Below are 20345 nucleotides of genomic sequence, written 5' to 3'. Positions count from 1 at the left end.
CCCGCGTTGGGCACCATTCAGATGGACCAATGAGCTCCCACCAGCTAGGTGCCAATCAACAGAGACTACACTCATGGCCCAACCAATGACCAAGCGACCCGAATCCAGCTGGGAGGACTTAAACCCCCAGGAGTGTAACTATCTGTGCTCTTGAGTCACTCTCTTGCTTGAGCCTGCCCCATCCTCTCTGGAGTGTATTCTTGCTTTGCTAACACACTTTGCTAACATGCTTTGCTAAATAAAACAGTTCCTTTGCTTTTCACCTCTGGCATGTCTCATCCAATTCTTTGTTCAAGACACCAGGAACCCGGATTTAGCCAGTGGACCTCCTCAATTTCCCTTAACATCTTCATTAAGTGTTCATAACTATATGCAGAACTACACAGAAATTAAAATGTTACTACAACACGCAATGCTATAAATGACGCAGAGCATGCATATCACTGAATTTCAGCAGTTGACGAGATTTAGACAGATTCTGAGCGTTAGCCAGGGAAGCAGAGAATCGTGCTACAGACACACGCACCAGAGAAAACTAGGGGGGACCTTACGTAATGCCAGGCTAGGATCGACCAATCTTCCCACTGAAAGCATATAAAATGCTGGATTACGTGTTTTTGTTTCTGTTTTTGCTTCTGCGTTTCTGGTTGTACGTAGGATAATGTATCATGTTAGGCGAAACTATTATGTTATTGTACCATGAGAAAATTAAGCGTGATTTAAGGAGATAGTATGGACACCAAGGTGACAAGGGGTGGACCTGTGAAGGTTAATCCAGGTGTCAACTTGGTTAGATGAAGGAATGCTGAGAAAGCTGGTAAAGCTCTCTTTTCAGGTGTGTCCGTGAGGGTGTTTCCAGCAGAGATTAGTATGAGAGTCTGAGTGGACTGAGTGGGAAAGACCCACCCTCAGTGTGGGTGGGAACCATCCGATCCGCTGGGGGTCCGGAGAGAACAAAGGCAGAGGACAGAGGTGAAGCTCTCTCTCGATCTGCTGGAGCTGGGACACACTCTTCTCTCCTGTCCATGGACATCAGAGCTCGAGACTCGTCAGCCCTTGGGTTCCAGGACTTACGCCAAGGACACCATCGGCTTCCCTGGTTCTGAGGCCTTTGGACTTGGACTGAGCCACGCTCCCGGCATCCAGTTTATAGACGGCCTGTCGTGGGCCTTTTCTTCATAGTCATGTGAGCTAATTCCCCTAATAAATCCCTCTCATATAATTATAACACATCCTATTGATTCTGTCTCTCTGGAGAACCCTGAATAATACAGATTTTGGTACCAGGAGTTGTCAGCATCACGTTCTCCCAAGTGAGCCATGGGCCGGCCCTTTAAATGTTTTTTTTTTGTGTGTGTGTGTGTGTGTGTGTGTGTGTGTGTGTGTGTGTGTGTTTAAAAGATTGGAGAGCTGGGAAGACAATAAGGAATCACCAGGCCAAAACGGAAGGGAGGCAGGACCCTGCGAGGTCATCCAGGGAAGGGGATACAGGAGAGTTTCGGGATCCAGGTCTCCGTGTGCACAAGTGGAGCATCCATGAGGAAATCCCCTCCACCTGGTACTGGGTGTGCAAAGGGTCTCAAGCTCATGGGAGGGGTCCCCCAGAATGAGCCCACGCTTGGCAAATGCTCGGCCTAAACTCAAATTTCGTGTTAAGTGTAATAAATGAGTCCAGTCCAGGGCCTGGCAGAAGCACATACAGAACCTCTTTGGGGAAAGCACCTGCGTTGTGGGCCCCAAAATATTGGGTACAAATTATGTTCAAGGACATTGTGGGGCCCAAAAAGTAACCAAGCACCCAGGACAGAAGCCAGGATCAGGAGGAGCCACAGGCAACAGAAACAGACCTGCCAGGCTTCAGAAATGGGAACATATTCTGTGCTCCAGTATGTTTAAAGAAATAAAAGATCCCATATAGGGATGGCCGTGGCTCACTTGGGAGAGCGTGGTGCTGACAACACCAAGTCAAGGGTTAGGATTCCCTTACCAGTCATCTTTAAAAAAAAAAAAGGAAGAAAGAAAAGAAATGCTTGCAGGTCTCTGTAGGGAAATGGAAACTATAAAAAGTCACCACTTTTTACCCAGCAATTCCACTTACAATGTCAGTATGGCATTTGGCAGTTTTTGAACTTTATCCTACAGGTCCCATGGGTCAGCCCAATTCCATGTGGCAGAAGAAACAGCACAAGGTCACAAACAGCAGGTGAGCAGGACCGGGGCCAGCTCGAGGGCTGGCTGCCACTTCCCCCTTTCCCTTCCTCTCTTCTTCTGAAAATGAACGTGATGTACATTGGAACTTCCCATTCTGTCCTCGGTGTCTCCTGAGCCACGTCGTATCTGAGTGTGTTCATCCCTATTGCATATCCTGGCTCTTGCTGCAGATCTTCCTTGCAGTTCACGTCTCTTGCTGTGCCCAGCATGATGTTCTGCACGTCTAATGACTACCTGATTTCAGTGATTATGCCTTTTTGTTTCTAGAGGTCATATTAGTTCTTTTCCCTCCTTTCTGATATTTTAAAATAGCGTTTAAACTTGAGAAGTAAAATATGATATTTTGTTCTTTAAATACCAGTCTTCTGGATTTATCTAGTCATGCTGCACTTGGAGTTTGGGGTGGCTGAAGACTTCCGCTGTCTGAAGACTCTTGCTCGGGTGACAGAGTCCTTCTCTGTTCTGGAACATGGCTCGTGTGTTCTCCTCCACCGGGGCTGTGCCCATGAGCATCCTGGAAGGAAAGTGCATCCCTCCATGGACTTCACATGGGGAGCTGCCTGCTGCTGCTTCACATCATAATCAAATTGCTCCAAACTAGTGATAAATAGAAAATCTTAAAGCAGTCAGAAGAAAAAGACACATTACACACAGGGGAATAAAGATCAGGATAACAGAAGACTTCTTGTCGGAAATAATGCAAGTGAGATCATGGAGCCACATTTTAAAGTACTGAAAGAAAAAAACTACAAACCTTGAACTCAGCAAAAATATCTTTCTAAACAAAGGCAACATAAAGACTTTTTCAGATATACAAAAGTTGAAAGGGTGCAGCACCAGCAGACCCACACTACAGGAAGTGTGAAAGGAATCCATCGGCTGCAGGCAAATGACACCAGGAAGAACCCTGGACCTGCACAAAGGAATAAAGCAAAAATAATAACAATGGATTGTTATACCCATGTACAATCCATGTAAGGTTAATATATGACAGTAGTAGCAAAATTACTGCGAGGGGAGAAATGAAAGTACGCTGGTGTAAGGTCCTAACAGTAGGTAAAGTGGTATAATATCACTGGAAGGCAACAACTGCAATAGCAAAACAAACTGTTGTAGTTAAATAGCTAACAAAACTGATGAAATGGAATAATACTATTACTGAATTAACTTAAAAAATCAAGACAGAAAAAGAAACATGGGGACAAAAAACAGACGGGACAAAAAATATGGTACATACATAAAATGGAGTATTGTTCAGCTTTAAGAAAAAGAAGAAAATCCTGTTGTAGAAAATATTCTACAACATGAACAAACCTGAAGGACATTACACTGAGTGAACTAAACCAGTCACAGAAGGACAGATACCATGTGATTCTACTTACCTGAGGTATCACCCACTTATATGAGCATACAAAGAAGCTTCAAAAAGTTCATGGAAAAATAGAATTAAAAGGTAACACAAATCCTTCCGTGAGCTTTTTGAAGTACCCTCGTACATCTGGGAACTAGGGAAATGGCTTATGAAACCTCTGCAAGATGGGCTCAGACCAGGACTCCGGAGTCCTACTAGAATGGGAAGCCGTGGTGGCATTTCGGACTCTGAAGTGAGTGTCAGCTCAAACCCTGAATCCACCAGTCCTCAAAGTCCATGGTCCCCTTCCCCAGAGCTCAGTTGCCACAGTGACTAGCCACAGATCCCTTTGAGGGGCAGCTCACCATGTGCATTGGTCATGGCGCTGCACCCTCCCTCAAGTGGCTCCAGCCTTGGGATCTGGGAGCCAGCTTCGATCTGAAACGTGTGAGGGACTGTGATTTTTCCATGGACCAGTCAGTTAACATCAGCCTCCTGCTTGCCAGCTCTCAAAAATTTTATCGTACCAAACTCTACTTTGCCCCAGGTACAACATGATCCTAGGCATGGCCACGGCCCCTGCAGGTCCAGATAACCTCTCTCTCTCCCTCCCTCCCAGCCTCCAAAGCAGTTAACAAAAACAGCCAGTCTCATAATTCCCATAACTGCCCTTTTCCCCATACTGTCCCAGTGTCACAGTGGTGTCCCACCCAAAGCTTCACCTTCCACTTATCCTGCATCCCAATCCACCAGGGAGACACTTCATATCTGTGCTGACAGCCATGGGGCAGCTGTGGGGTCCTGGCTGCCCCTGACCTGCGTGTGTTCCAGCTCCAAAATCTGTGCTGAGGGTCGGTGTTCCAGAACCAACTGTCATAGCCGATTCTCTGAAACAGAGCTTGAGGTGAAGGCTTGTGTGCAGGTGGGTTTTTATGGATGTGATTCCAGGGGGCAGGTATGGGGAGGGTGGTGAACGGGGAAAAGAGGAGCCAACCCCAGGGCATCTCAGGGAGTCGGCCACTGCCCCCCCCCCGGGCCTTCCATGTCCCAGACAGACAGTTCTACAGTCCATCTCAAGAGGCTTGTCAAAGAGCCCCCTGCGAAACCAATGACCAGGCTCCCCCGGCAGAGGCCAGCGCATTAACCATGACTCCTTGTCTTGGACTTGAGACAATTCACCATGTGCTTCAGGTGGTGCTTCCATGTGATGATCCCTCAGATCGGGGCCCTGTGAAGTCACCTGGGTGAGTTCTTCCATAGATTCCTGTTAAAGACAAAATCAGTGTTAGGAGCCGGGACTTTTGATCCATGTCGAGACACTGAATTCTGATGATACTGGAGGAGGGAATAAGGGAGAGCTCACAGAACCTTCCATACTCTGATGCTGCCAAAACCCGTCTTCAGAAATGCTGAGGGCAGAGGCAGAAGCTCCTGTTTTATCTAAGCCCAATTCACAAGACCAGGAGAAATTATTGAAATGTTAGAGCTTCATAGGCAAGGGGGGAATTACATATATAGAAAATATATACAATTATATGAATGAATGCTTATAGCAGCTTTATTTATAGTTGCCCCAAACTGGAAACAAGCAAATGCCCATCAACATGCGAACGAGTAAATAAACTGTGGTACAGTCACGTAGAACACTACGAGGAAAAACAAATTACACACACCTGCAGCTGTGGACCGGAACACCTTCCCGCACCCTTAAATATTAACTGACTAGCTTTTCTGCTTCTGTAATTAGCTTGTGCAAGGTTTTACAAGCCCCTGTGAGTGGGACTTTCTGGTAAGGGCAGATAAAGGACGTCTCAAACTGCCCAAAGTTCACCCAGTTCTGGGAAGGGCCTAACCACACAAGGGGTGGGCTGTTGGGCAATTCCCCGGTTCCTCGTCTGTATACCACCCCACTGAAAGCTACCAATGAATTTAAAAGTCACCTCAGGTGACCAATAAGCTGTATACAACTCATCCTGTTGCCAAAGTCTACCTACCAAACTGTATAAAAAGTGCTCGTGTTAAGAGCTCAGGGCCGCTTCTGTCCTGAAGACAGAGCGACCCCAGCATGCTGGAATAAAAAAACCTCTTGCTTGATTGCAGCGATCTCTGTCTCCTGGTCTTTGCGAGATGAGCCTTCCCAACAAGTAAGATTCATGCTTTTGGGCCAGTCTTACATTTTGGTGCGTTGGCTGGGAAGCGGCTCTCTCTGGGACCAGAGACTAGAGAACGGAGGATCGCTCGAGCAGGTACCGCAGTTGTCTGTCTGTCTGCTGTGTCTGTCTTTGTGTCTTTGTTGTCTGCTGCAATCTGGTTCCGGCTTTTCGGTGGCTCCGGAACGGAGTCATCGGTCTCGTTTCGGCTTTTCGGTGGCTCTGGACGGAGTCATCAGTCTGGTTTCGGTTTTTCGGAGGTTGAGGCGCAATCTGGTTTCGGCTTTTCGGTGGTTCCGGGATGGAGTCATTGGTCTGGTTTCAGTTTTTCGGAGGCTCTAAGACGGAGTCACCGGTCTGTAGTGGTCATAGCATCGGGTAGACGTACCGGCACATCATGGCCACAGGAATCTTGGAGGACGCTCCAGATTCCTCTGTTGGAGATGAACAGGTTCGGCTCCACGATCTCTAAGAAGGAGACCCCTCCCGAGTTCTCTGATAATTAGGTTGTGGCGCCCGTGGAAGGGGCACGTCAGTGTTTTGGCTTTTGTTTGTCTGGTTGAGTGTGTGTTGGGACTGATGACTTCCTGGGGCGACATGGGGCAGACTGTTTCAACCCCTTTAAATCTGACTCTGAAATACTGGACTGACGTGAAGGCCAGGGCTCATAATCTGTCTGTACAGGTTCAAAAGGATAAGTGGGTAACACTCTGTTCTTCAGAGTGGCCAACTTTCCAACTCAGGTGGCCCGCTGAAGGCTCTTTCTCTCCGCTGCTGATCACAGCAGTAAAAAGAAAGATTTTTGGTCTGAATTCTAAAAGTCACCCAGACCAGGTTCCTTATATCATTGTCTGGGAAGATCTGGTCATGGACCCTCCTCCGTGGGTCCGTCCATTTGTTCCCCTTGCAGGTCCATCGGCTGTGTTTGCTCTTCAAGGGATGGAAAAGAAGCCAGAAGTCCTACCCTCCACTGATTCAGACTTGCTTCTTCTAGACCCTCCCCCTCCCTATCCCCTTTCTCTCCGACCACAGGCAGTCCACCCGTCAGCTCTGCCAGAGGACCCACAAGGACCCGAGAGAGGGCCTGCTCAAGGGACACACAGTAAACGAGTGGCCTCTTCAGAGGCAATTCCTATCTTCCCCCTGCGGGCTTACGGCCCTCCTGATGAAGAGGGCAACCAGCCCTTACAGTACTGGCCTTTCTTCTCTTCTGATCTTTACAACTGGAAATCTCAGAATCCCCCTTTCTCTGAAAACCCCCAGGGTCTCACTAACCTTGTAGAATCCCTTCTCTTTACTCATCAGCCCACCTGGGATGACTGCCAGCAGCTCCTCCAGGTCCTGTTCACCACCGAGGAGAAACAATGGATCCTCCTGGAGGCTCGAAAGAATGTTCCAGGAGACTATGGGCGACCTACCCTCCTCCCTGATGTCATAGATGCAGGATTCCCATTGACCAGACCAAACTGGGATTTTAACTCGGCAGAAGGTAGGGAGCACCTGAAGGTCTATCGCCAGGCTCTAATGGCAGGTCTCTGAGGGGTAGCAAAACGCCCCACCAATTTGACTAAGGTAAGAGAGGTAATCCAGGGGCTCAATGAGTCTCCATCAGCATTTTTGGAGAGACTCATGGAGGCATTCCGTCAGTTTACCCCGTATGATCCTAGTAGTGAGGAGCACAAGGCTCCAGTGACAGTCGCTTTATTGACCAGTCTAGTAGAGACATCAGGAAGAAACTGCAGAAGCTTGAAGGGTTACAAGATAAGTCATTGAGGAAATTAGTGCAGGTGGCTGAAGAGGTTTATCATAATATAGAGTCAGAAGAAGAAAAGGAAGAGAGAAAGCAGAAAGAGCAGGAAGCTAAAGAAATAAAGAGGGAAAAGCGCCAAGAAAGAAACTTTCATAAAATTCTGGCCACTGTAGTCAGAGAAACTAATAAGACAGTACTGGGCAACAGGAAGGGACCCCTAGCAAAGGATCAGTGTGCGTACTGCAAGGAAAAAGGACACTGGGCTCAAGAATGCGCCAAGAAAAAGAAAAAGCCTCAGGCCCCCAAAGTCTTGTCCCTGCAGGAGGACAGTGATTAGAGGGGACGGGGTTCAGAACCCCTCCCCTAGCCCAGGGTAACTCTAACAGTGGAGGGGAAGCCTACTCGGTTCATGGTAGATACTGGAGCTGAACATTCAGTGTTGCAACAGGCAGATGGACCCCCTTCTCAAAAAGAAGTCGTGGGTACAAGGGGCTACAGGGAACAGACAGTACCCATGGACTACCCGAAGAACGGTGGACCTAAGCGTGGGCCGGGTATCCCACTCGTTCATTGTCATTCCTGAGTGCCCCTACCCACTACTGGGAAGAGACCTCCTCACCAAAATGGGTGCTCAAATTCATTTTGACCCCGAGGGACCTCGGGTGTTAGATCGACAAGGAAAGCCTCTCCAGGTACTAACTCAGGCTGGAAGATGAATACCAATTGTTTGAGAAACAAGGGCGGGAGACCAGACAGATGGACTGGTGGTTAGAAAACTACCCCCAGGCGTGGGCAGAAACAGCAGGGATAGGGAAGGCTAAAAACCGGCCCCCCGTCCACATAGAGCTGAAGGCTCGGGCCAGTCCTATAGCTGTCCGACAATACCCAATGTCCCGAGAGGCACACGAAGTCATCCGACCCCACATTGCCCATTTGCTCCAGCTGGGGATCGTACGGCAGTGCCAATCAGCCTGGAACACGCCCTTGCTGCCCGTCCGAAAACCTGGGACTAACGACTACCGGCCGGTCCAAGATCTCCAAGAGGTAAACAAACGTGTGGCCAACCTCCATGCCACTGTCCCTAATCCCTATAATCTTTTAAGTTCCTTACTTCCAGACAGGACCTGGTACTCAGTACTGGGCCTCAAAGATGCATTCTTCTGCTTACTGTTGGCTATAAAAAGTCAAGATTACTTTGCCTTCGAGTGGAAAGATCCAGAGACTGGCCTAGCAGGACAACTCACATGGACCCGCCTGCCTCAAGGGTTACGAAAGGCAGGATCCGCTATAGTAGATGGCCAGAACCTGATATGGGCACAGACCTTACCTGCAGGAACGTCCGCCCAGAAGGCAGAACTCATCTTCCTCACGAAAGCCCTTGAACTAGGAGAGGGCAAAAGAATCAATATCTACACAGAGAGCAGGTATGCCTTTGCCACTGCCCATGTGCACAGTGCTATCTATCAGCAACGGGGTCTGCTAACCTCTGGAGGAAAAGAAATCAAAAACAAGGCAGAGATCGTAGCCCTGTTGGAGGCCCTTCACCGACCACTAAAAGTGAGTAATATACACTGCCCGGGCCACCAGAAAGAGGATTCCCTCATAGCCAGGGGAAACAACTTGGCCGATTCTGAAGCAAGGGCGGCAGCCCACGGGTCCACGTCTATTCTGTTAGTTAACGTCCCTGAGCTAGAAAAGCCCAAGTTTAAATACTCTGCTGAGGACGTAGCAGTGATCTCAAGGGACTCTAATAACCACTTTGATCAGGAAAAAGGGCGCTGGCATGCAGTGTCAGGCAAGCCTATCTTGCCACAAGAACAGGCACGCGCCATGATCAAACAAATGCACCAATGGACTCATCTGGGAGGTAGACTTTACAGAGATCAAGCCAGGTAAATATGGTTACAAGTACCTCCTAGTTTTTGTAAACACCTTCTCTGGATGGGTGGAAGCATTCCCAACAAAGCAGGAAACAGCCACCGTCGTGGTCAAGAAAATCCTGGAAGAAATCTTCCCATGCTTCGGGGTACCCAAGGTAATCGGGTCCGACAATGGACCCGCCTTCGTTGCCACGGTAAGCCAGGGAGTGGCCAGATACCTAGGGGTCAATTGTAAATTACATTGTATCTACAGACCCCAGAGTTCAGGACAGGTAGAAAGGATGAACAGGACTCTAAAAGAGACCCTGACTAATTTAACCATGGAGACTGGCGTGGACTGGGTGGTGCTCCTTCCCTTGGCCCTGTTTAGAGCTAGGAACACCCCCTCCCAGTTCAACCTGACCCTCTTTGAAATTCTCTATGGTACCCCTGCTCCCTTGACTTTACTCGGGGACGCCTTTGAACCCACTTGCCACAGTAACAGTGACTTATATGCCAGGTTAAAAGGACTGCAAGCGGAGCAGAAGGAAGTCTGGACGCAGCTGGCGGCCGCCTATGAGCCTGGGACCCCCGAAGTTTCTCACCAGTTCCAGGTTGGGGACACAGTCTACGTAAGACGACATCACTCCCAGACTCTGGAGCCCCGCTGGAAGGGACCTTACCTGGTGCTCCTGACAACACCAACGGCCGTAAAAGCAGACGGGTTCTCCACCTGGATCCACGCCTCGCACGTAAAGCCTGCACCTCCAGAGGACAAAGGATCAAAAGACGCCGCCTGGAGAGCCCAAAGTTCCAAGGAGCACCCCTTGAAGCTCAAAATCGTTCGGACTGGGGTTCAAACACCTTAAATATTGTAAGATGAAAATTTCATTTTTTCCCCTTCTGTACCTGACAGTCTTTCCCGGGAGCCTGAGAGCTTCCAGCCCACATATCCCCCAAAAGTTAACTTGGTGTGTTCTAAATGGGGCAGGAGATGAAATCTGGAACCTATCCAAGGTCACCACGGGAAAATGGTGGCCTGACCTGTTTCCCGATGTGTGCAAATTAGCCATGGGAGCCCCAGCCAACTGGGATTTAGAAGGATACTTTGATGCTCACAAACCCCCTTCTACCCCCTCCCCACCGGGGCACTTTGGGCTCGAACCGTGGGGGGGCTGCTCTACTAAAGATCGGAGAAGTATGCTGAGTGCCCTCACCTTCTATGTGTGCCCTGGGTTCCACCGTGACAGAGCACTAAACTATCAGTGTGGAGGCAAAGCAGATTATTTCTGTAAAGGCTGGGGCTGTGAGACCACGGGAGACACATATTGGAATCCCTCCTCCTCCTGGGACTATATAAAGGTAACTGCTAATTATACCCACCTCTCTCCCCCTGCTGCAGGGTGGGCAGGCCGATTGGGAAGCAGCCACTCTAAGTGGAAAGATAACCCTGCCTGCACGGGATGGTGCCACCCGCTCCGAGTATCCTTCACGGATGCAGGAAAAAAGGCCACTGGGTGGGAAAAAGGATTTATGTGGGGGTTAAGATTTTATAAAGAGGTATGATGATGGACTGTTGTTCACCATCAAGCTCAAAATAGAAACCCAGTATACTGCCATAGGCCCAAATGAATACCTAGTTCCCAGGGTCAAACTAAAGACTACCCCAGCACCCCCAGGTGCCCGACCAGAGTCCTCAGTCCCTACTGTTGGGTCGGAGGCTGCAGCACCAAAGAAAATAACTCAGCCCCCTGAGCCTAGGCCTCAAAAACAAGCTGGGTTAGTCCGCTTAGTCTCTGAAGCTTTCAAGGTCTTAAATAGTACCAACCCCAATGCTACCCGCTCCTGCTGGCTTTGTTATAATGTTGCACCCCCATATTATGAAGGAATAGCCTTCAGAAGTGAAATTAATACTACAACTGATGTCTCCAACTGTCGTTGGCAGCAACGACAGGTCAAACTCACTCTGTCAGCTGTTGCGGGGCAAGGAACATGTGCGGGAAAGATCCCCTCCTCACACAGCCAGCTGTGCAACCAGACTCTTAACTTGACCGAGTGGTCTGGTGACACATATCTGTTGCCCCCTCCAGAAGGATGGTGGGCCTGCACTACTGGGGTCACACCCTGTGTTAACTTACAAGCCCTAGATGAGACCCAGGATTTCTGTGTCTTGGTTCGGTTGTTGCCTCGGCTTGTTTCCCATCCCTAGGAAGAACTATTATCACACTGGGATGAAAATAACGGGAACTACCAAACCAGAAGGGAGCCCCTAAGTATCACGCTCTCTGTCCTCTTAGGCTTAGGATTGGGAGCAGCTGGGGCAGCTACAGGAGCTTCAGCTCTGGCTATTCAACATCAGAATTACCAAAGTTTACAGGCAGCCATAGATGCTGATATTAAAGAAATAGAAAATTCAACTACTAAATTACAAGAGTCCCTCACCTCTCTTACTGAGGTGGTCCTACAAAATAGAAGGGGACTAGGCCTCTTGTTCCTTCAGCAGGGGGGACTCTGCGTTGCACTAAGAGAAGAATGTTGTTTTTACATTGATCACTCAGGGGTAATTAAAGACTCCATGGCCAAAATTAGGGAAGGCCTAGCCAAAAGGAAAAGAGAGAGAGAACAAAATCAGGGATGGTTTGAGTCATGGTTCAACTCCTCTCCATGGCTCACGACCCTCATGTCTACCCTACTAGGACCACTAGTCATTTTGGTGTTGCTTCTGACCTTCGGTCCCTGCATTTTAAATCGCTTGCTAGCTTTTGTTGGAGAACATGTTAGTACTGTTCAAATTATGATGATGAATTAAACCAACAGGAATCAGTATTTCATGATTGAAATACCCACAAGAAAAAGGGAGAATGTGGACCTAAACCCCTTCCCCCACCCTTAAATATTAACTGACTAGCTTTTCTGCTTCTGTAATTAGCTTGTGCAAGGTTTTACAAGCCCCTGTGGGTGGGGCTTTCTGGAAGGGCAGATAAAGGACTTCCCAAACCTCCCAAAGTTCACCCAGTTCTGGGAAGGGCCTAACCACACAAGGGGTGGGCTGTTGGGCAATTCCCCAGTTCCTCGTCTGTATACCACTCCACTGAAAGCCACCAATGAATTTAAAAGTCACCTCAGGTGACCAATAAGCTGTATACAACTCATCCTGTTGCCAAAGTCTGCATACCAAACTGTATAAAAAGTGCTCGTGTTAAGAGCTCGGGGCCGCTTCTGTCCTGAAGATGGAGCGACCCCAGCATGCTGGAATTAAAAAAACCTCTTGCTTGATTGCAGCAATCTCTGTGTCCTGGTCTTTGCGAGATGAGCCTTCCCAACAAGTAAGATTCGCGCTTTCGGGCCAGTCTTACACAGCAATGTGGACAGACCCACAGACACGGTGTCAGGTGAAGGAAGTCAGATGTAAAAGAGAACACAATGTATGATTGTATTTATATGAAGTGCAAAAATGAGCAAAATTAATTTATGATAGAATCACAAGAAGAAATGCCCATGGGGGGCATATTTCCTGGAAGAGAACACAAAGGAGTAGTGGGGTCAAGGACATGTCCCACATCTCGATCTGCTGCTATGAGTTATGCAGATATAAAAATTAATCATGCTGCATGCTCAACATGTGTACCCTCTACTGAAAACAAGTTGCATCTCAATTTGGAAGATTTTAGTCACTATGGTACCTAGAGAGTCAATTAGATACATTTAGAAGTGGTGTGACAGTTTTATTTTAAAATGTCCATGTCTTTGGTATCCCAGAAATTACATCCTTAGCAAATTACATCCTTACATGTAGAGGGTTAGAAATCTTGATTCTCATTTGATTTTTAGAATAGGGTTTTTAGGTAATGCATGCATGAGACAAAGGTCTCTAGCCAGGGGACAAAAGTCGACAGATAGTGTGGCAAAAGCCCATCTAATCAATTCTAATCACTGTTTAGGGATGGGATTAGATACTTTGACTACTCAACATACTGATCATTGTTAAAATATGTTGAAGGAATTGCTGTAGGGAAAAATGTGAAAAAATGTTTGTTAAGGACAAGCTGTTGGTGGAAGCTTTAGAGACAATTATCAGAAGAATGTAACTTTTGCTTTAATCACTTGGGGAGGGGTTATATTTGGGTTAAATAATGATCACAGTCATCAATTTATCTTTTCACAAGTTGTACTTTGGAATGTCACCTTGTTAATTTAAATGATGTTACTAGTTTCCACTGTTTAAGCTATACTTAGCCATAGATAACTTTTGTAACATTGCCCATGTCTTTGTGTCCTTTTGAAATGATTGAATCAACTAATTTTTCTTGTGAAACTTCCTTGTCTTTACAATAAAAACAAGGTAACTGTGACTTGGGGATGTACCCAGCTTTCTCCTTCTAACAGAGGAGTTGCTGGGGCACAGACCCTTTGGGCTTCTCATTGCATTCATGGTGCTTTGAGTAATCTTTATTTCATCTCCATTACACATGAGAAGTGTAACAAGTTTAAACTTATGTTTTACGTTGACATAAAAATTGTGAGATGGTCTGCAGATTTCAAAATTGTTTCAGGGGATACTTTAGCAAAAACTATTATAGTCTATGATTTCCTTTGGACTGATTTTCTTTGTCATCAGGTGCTGAAGAGCTGCCTGGACACCTCTGTCATGAGAACGGGGTCATATACCACCGACCCACAGCGTCAGAAGACGGAGCAACCAAGAACGTGGGCGAAGGGCTGGGAGGGTGCCCAGAACAAGGCCAGTTGCCACCGCTAGGGGGCGACACCAGCTCGGTGGAGGAGAAGCCGTGCCTCTGCCTGTTTCTACATCAGTGGCTGGGCCTGCGGTTGCCCAGGGAGCCTCCTGCAACCCCAGACCAGGGCCCGGCTGCCTCTCGGCTAGGGGACCCTGTTCTTCTGCAGGATCCCCTGGGATAGAGGGTTTCTGTATCCCCCAGAGCTGTCTCTACAGTTTCTGCTGCCCCACAGTGGTCCAGGGCCACTCCCTCTGTGAAGCTGAATATCCCCCAGTCGTGGGCAGTCCCTGGGGCCACTGCCTGTCCCGATGCTCCGAGTGGTGGCCACAACCTTCCCTGGAGCTGCCTGCCTTTCCCAGGGCATCATGGGGATTTCTGGTCTTTGGAAGAACCTGGGCAGCACTGGGCACTCACGAAAGACTGGGACAGTCCAGACCTTGTCCCCTGAGCCCCCGGGGCAGGGATCTGAGGGACAGAGTCGCAGGAACAAGGTTGACCTAGGACATGTGCCATCAGGACAGCGTTGGAAAGGGGGACCCAGAGCCATGACAGCCAGGGGTTCGCAGGGTGTTGCCTCTCCCCGTGGGACTGTGCTGTGTCATCCTGCTCTCGCCAAAGCCTGCGGGGAAGGCCCCGTGCAGACCGCGGTCCGCCACCCTCATCGTTGCACAGCTCCAGCCGCTCACAGCCAACAGAGGCCCAAAAATATTACGTGGAAAATTCCAGAAATGATCCATACCTTTTAAATTTCGCACTGTTCCAAGTAGCATGACGAAATGAAACCGTGCGCTGTCCCATTCCATCCCTTCTTCACAAGAAGGGGCAGTACAGCACACTGAGACGTTTCTGGGGAGAGAGCCCCCTCGTGTGACCGTGGTGACACTACATTGCTATAATTGTTCTATTAGATACTGCCGCTCGTCTCTTGCTGTGCCTAGTGTGTAAATTTAGCTCTGCCATAGGTATGTGCGTATAGGGAAAACACAGTGTGTGTATATGGAGTTCAGAGCCACCACGGTGTCCGGCATGCCCTGGGGGTGGCGGACGTACCCCACGGCTGAGGGGGGCGACTGTATTCCATCTCACAGGCGAGGGAACAACTGAACGGAGGCCCAGCCCAGCCCCTGCCCCAGCATCCGGGGGCTGCGTGCCTCTCCCTGGGTGTCTCCACGGCTGACCCAGCTTCTGTGCCCCCCGCCCCCCGCCTGGCTGACCCCAGCTCTGCTTCCCCAGGACTCAGACCCTCTCCTCCCGGTGCACAGGCAGAGGGCTGGCCGGGGCCCATGGCCACGTCTCCGTCCCCACTCTCTCCTGGGCAGACGCACCCCACCGCCTCAGCCCACCCTTCCAACCTTGGGGCTCCCAACACTATTTCTGGCAACAGCCCTTGCCAAACAATTCTGGAACAATCCTTGGGTCAGTTTGGAAAAATAAGAGTTCCCCTTCCTCTCCTGTGCTTCCAAATTCCACCTAAAGTGGATGGACCGACATGCTCCCTGCTTTCAGGGGAGAGACTCGGGGACAGAGGCATCTGACAGAGGTGCCCCTTCCCCAGCCAGGGTGGGGTGCAGCCGACGCAGAGCCCCTCACCGATAAAAAGTTGACTCTCGGGCCGAGCCCGTGGCGCACTTGGTAGAGTGCTGCGCTGGGAGCGCAGCAACGCTCCCGCCGCGGGTTCGGATCCTATATAGGACTGACCAGTGCACTCACTGGCTGAGTGCCGGTCACGAAAAAACGACAAAAAAAAAAAAAAAAAGTTGACTCTCAAGGCCCTGCTGGGCCTGGGGAAGGACCCGAGGGCTCCTGCTCACATCAGGGTCGGGGGTTCTATTGGACAGGGAGCAGGGGCAGGGGAGAGGAAACCGTCCTCGGGCCACCGGCCTGGGCCCGCCCTCCCCTCCTGGGTGTCCCCGCGCCGGCGGCAGACCAGGGTCTGGGCGACAGCACTGAGCCAGCCCGGCCCTTAGAGGGGAAGGCGCTCCCGCCCCACCCACCAGCCTAAGTGACAGCGGGATTGGCCAATCCCGTCGGGAGAAGCCCCGGCCCCGCCCCCTGGGTGGCCCCGCCCCGTGGCTCGGGCACACGCCACGTGGGTGTGAGTCTCACTTTTAGGTAAGATCCTAGGCGTGCTCACCTCAGTAAAATTGTAGGAGTCTATCCCACAGAGTTTTCTTTTAAAAATTATTTTCTAGTTTCAAAAGTACTTTTTGTAGAAAATGTCCAGACTAAATATCAGAATAAGGAATTCAAGCCCTGCAGCTGTGAGCGCTTCCTAAGCAAGAGCCTTTCCCCAGCAAGTTTGTATAAAGTACTGTTTCGTTCTCAAAATAGGAGCAGTCACCCACCATCCCTTACATCGTAAAGAATGACATGAAACGCGCCTCGGACACCGCCCCTCCCCTCAGCCTGTCCCTAACCCCTCCCCAGGGGCACTGCCTCCTAACCCTCGTGTGGACACGTCTACACGGGCATCCAACCCACCAGGCCCATCGGTGCCAGCAGACCTGCCTCACTTGACAGAGGCCACGCTGTGTTGTGTAACGTGATCGCTCGCCCTTCCCCTCTTTCTGGATATTTTGGGAGTTTCCGGTTTTCCCTACAATGAGAATCCTTGTATATATAATGACAAATGTTTATCCTATTACTTCTGATAACATACACCCCCTAGAAGGAGAATTATTACCTCAAAGATAATGTTCAAGGTGAGATAAGACTCTCAATCTCTTTATCAAGATGAGGAATTGGGCAGAGACGTGAATCGCCTCTGTGTGTGTGAGAAGCGTCCCAGGCACCTGCACTGCTTGGGAATCCGGGAATGTGGTTACAACACAGCTACTGAGGCCAGATATTGTCAAGGAACAAAACAAGCAGAATTCCGGGTTGTTTGATGTTATTTTCAAAAGCCATGGCCACAAATTCTAAAGTCTTAGAAACATTGTAAGGTTATTCTATTTAAATAACAGATTCACTGTAATCGGTAAGTGAGCAAGTTGGTAACAGTTATGACTCTTCATGCAAGTCCCAGTTTTGCACAGTAAGACAAGATTTATACTCTTGTAAAAGGCCTTAATTCAACACCTTAGCCAATCAAGTTCTTTGATCCAATTTTATAATTCAAAATGATGCCTTCCCCTCCACCATTTCAGGGAAAAGGGGATATGTTTAACTCTGTCTTAGGTTCCTTTTGCTAATGATGTATGTTTTCATCTTTAAGGTCATGTTCTGGAAACTCATTAGTTGGTGATGGAGTTTGGATGTATTGTCCTCCCAGAACTCAAGGAAATTTGATCTCCAGTGTGGCAGTTTGGGTCATGGGGGTGGATCCCTCATGAATGGATTAATGCTCTCCCTCGGTGGGGGGAGTAATGAGTGAGTTCTTGCTCTATTAGTTCCTGCAAGAGCTGGTTGTTTAAAAGACGCTGGCACCTCCCCCCTCTCTCTCTTGCTTCCTCTCGCCATGTGATCTGCTTGTACCTGCTGGCTGCCTGCCACTTTCCACCATGAGTAGTAGCAGCCTGAGGCCCAAGCCAGATGCAGCTGTCGCAGAATTGTAAACCAAATAAACCTCTGTGCTTTATAAATCACCCAGTCTCAGGTAGTTCTGTTATAGCAACACAAAACAGACTAAGACAATTGGCCTTAGAAACAACACACAGGGGCTGGCCTGTAGCTCACTTGGGAGAGCGTGGTGCTGACAACACCAAGTCAAGGGTTAAGATCCCCTTACAGGTCATCTTTAAAAAAAAAAAAAGGAAACAACAAATAGACCTGTGGAGCTCAATTTTACTGAGACAAAAAGAGAAATAAGTTAATAGGATCATAATTAATAACAGCTAAGGGCTGGCTGTTTGCTCAGTTGGTCAGAGCATGGTACTGACAAACACTGAGGCCCAGGGTTCCATCCCTGCACCAGCAAACCACACACACACACACACACAAAATAATAATAATAATAATAATAATAATAATGATAATGACAGCTGAATAAGGAGACTGTATAATTTTTCCTTCACAAAGAATAGAAACACTTTTTAAATGAATACTGCAAAAATTAATTATAAAAAGGGCTATGCCAATTTATTTTTTCACTAATGGGGAGCCAGTTTCATTACAACTTTGACAGAACTAGAAGCAGTGATCTTGTTTATTTTTCTGAGAATCTGATGAGAAAAAAAAAGCATCCATGGTTTTTCTTAGCAGCTTTATTGAGAAATAATTGACATGCAGTAAGCTACAAATAGTTAAAAGCATACGGTTAATAAATGTTTCTATGTGTATATTCTCGTGAAACTATCACAACAGTAAAGATAATAAACATATTCATTGTGACCAAAAGTTCTGTCATGTATCTTTGTAATCCCCCTCCCATCCCGCCCTGCTCCCCCATCCCCAGGTACCGACTGGTCTGCTTCGCTGACATTATTTAGCATTTTACAGCAGCGAGGCTCAGGTGCCAGGTGCTCTCTCTCACCTCTTCAGGGGCACAGTTTTGCACGGCCCCTGGAGGGTGAGTTGGCATATGGGTCAAGGCGACAAATGCACAAGCCTGCGAGCCGGCCACTCCCTTTCTCGAAGTTTACCTTGTTTGTCATGCACCGTGACTCAAGTACCAGGTCAGTCACTTCGGCTGGAGCAGCAAAACATAGTGAAGTCCCTAGATGTCCATCAGCAGACACCAGGGAAACAACCGCACTGCTCCCGAACAGTGGGGTCCTGTGCAGCTGTAAATAACGAGGACGTTCTCTCTATTCTGAGGCAGGAATTGCTCCGAAACACAAGCGAGGGGGGACACCCAGGTGCGGAGCAGCAGGTGATGTGTGGGTCACTCCTTTGTGGAGGGGCGTGACCCCGGCCTGGCTTCGTCTCTCTCACCCTTCCCTACCCCCAAACCCACCCCCAGCCCAGGAGAAGGAGGGACTCACCTGCCGGCAGTTGGGTGAGGGCAGTAAGCCCCTTTCTCCCTGCTTTTTTGCTAAATTCATTTGGTTCTCCTTCTTAAGTCTCCAAGGAGGAGTCTGCCCAAGGGAAGCCTGGCTGCCCACAGGCAGGGGCACGTCTGTCCAGCAGTGGTGCTCCCACGGGCTGCCCGTGGTCTGCAGCTGAGCCACAGTCTTCACACTGGCTTCTTCAGCAACGATGATGATTTGTGGGCACACTGGCCTGCCACGCCCAGGCTATGCCTAGGTAGGTCATTTATCCCCCACACCCCCAACAAACAGTGTGATTGTCTACCAACAGTCTGCACACACGTTATATGCGCATCGCACACGGTATGTGTACTTTACACAGACATCACACAATGCATGTGTGAATGTATGATGCCGCTGAACTAATAGGAGTGATCACTCAGAATACCAAAGAGACCAAACTAAGTGCCTCGTAGAACAAACGACAGAATCTGGGAAGGTCACTGATTACAAGACAAATATACAAAACTCACTAGGTTTACATTTTATGCCCCGGACCTAATAAGATCATTTTCACAGGGAAAAGGTCTGAGTCACAGTATCGGCTAAAACTATGAAAAGACTGGTAATAAGCTGAAAGATAATCGTTCAAGACCTACGTGGTAACAGCTCAGTGGAGGACCAGGAGACATGGGAGAGGAGTAAGGGCTGCCTGGGGTGGTGGTGGCAGGGGGCACGAGACTGGCATGTGATGTAAGTCTAGACTGTTATTTGTCTTTTTAAACTATGTTCGTGTGTTTACTCTGGTGTAAACGTAAATTGAAATTTTAAAAATTCACAAAGAACAAATTTGTGAGAAGCAATGAGATGCTTTTGAAACCTTGAGATTTAATTTTTAAAAATAAACAATCAGATGCCCTCCAGAAAGTCTGTGCTCAGTTATGGCCCCACCAACAGTGAATGCATATATTAATTTCCATAACTGCATTTGTGCAGCCTTGGGAGTGAGGGTCCCCTTAAGAGTGAGGTACTTGGGCACAGAATTGAAACACATGACCCTGAGCTTGAGCACCTCCTTGGAGATCTTGTGCCCTGAGGCCTCACGCGCTTCCCCTAGTCCTGGCCCTGACTGCATCCCTGAGTAACTGCAGAGATTAATGCCGCCTGAAGACTTGAAAGAAGCAGCGATGGGAAGACCTATCACATTCCTATACATGTAACTCACCAGGCAGTCTGTGCAGATGTTGGACAGACCTTGGAATGACCGTGAACTATAAGAAACATGATCAGGTAGTGACTCCACTTGCAGCTGCTGTTTGTAGCACCTTTACCGGAGCAAATCGACCTGGCCCCGGGTGCTTGGTATGCAGCTACTGGC

The 20345-nt window shown here is 48.7% G+C and overlaps 1 protein-coding gene across 1 annotated transcript in view; it reads right to left on the bottom strand.

Annotated features, from left to right (window-relative positions):
• Positions 1 to 4087: 4087 nt before the first annotated feature.
• Positions 4088 to 20345, bottom strand: part of TNFAIP2 (TNF alpha induced protein 2) — a 36043-nt gene continuing 19785 nt past the window's right edge. The window contains exon 13 of the mRNA XM_063089443.1: positions 4088 to 4826. Within this exon, the coding sequence (XP_062945513.1) occupies positions 4281 to 4826 (546 nt within the window). The 3' untranslated portion in view covers positions 4088 to 4280. The remainder of the gene's footprint in view (positions 4827 to 20345) is intronic.

This window comes from Cynocephalus volans, chromosome 3, assembly GCF_027409185.1.
Source record: "Cynocephalus volans isolate mCynVol1 chromosome 3, mCynVol1.pri, whole genome shotgun sequence".
NCBI lineage: Eukaryota > Metazoa > Chordata > Mammalia > Dermoptera > Cynocephalidae > Cynocephalus > Cynocephalus volans.
The sequence above is the reverse complement of the archived record's forward strand: the minus strand, read 5'-3'. Positions and strand labels throughout refer to the sequence as shown.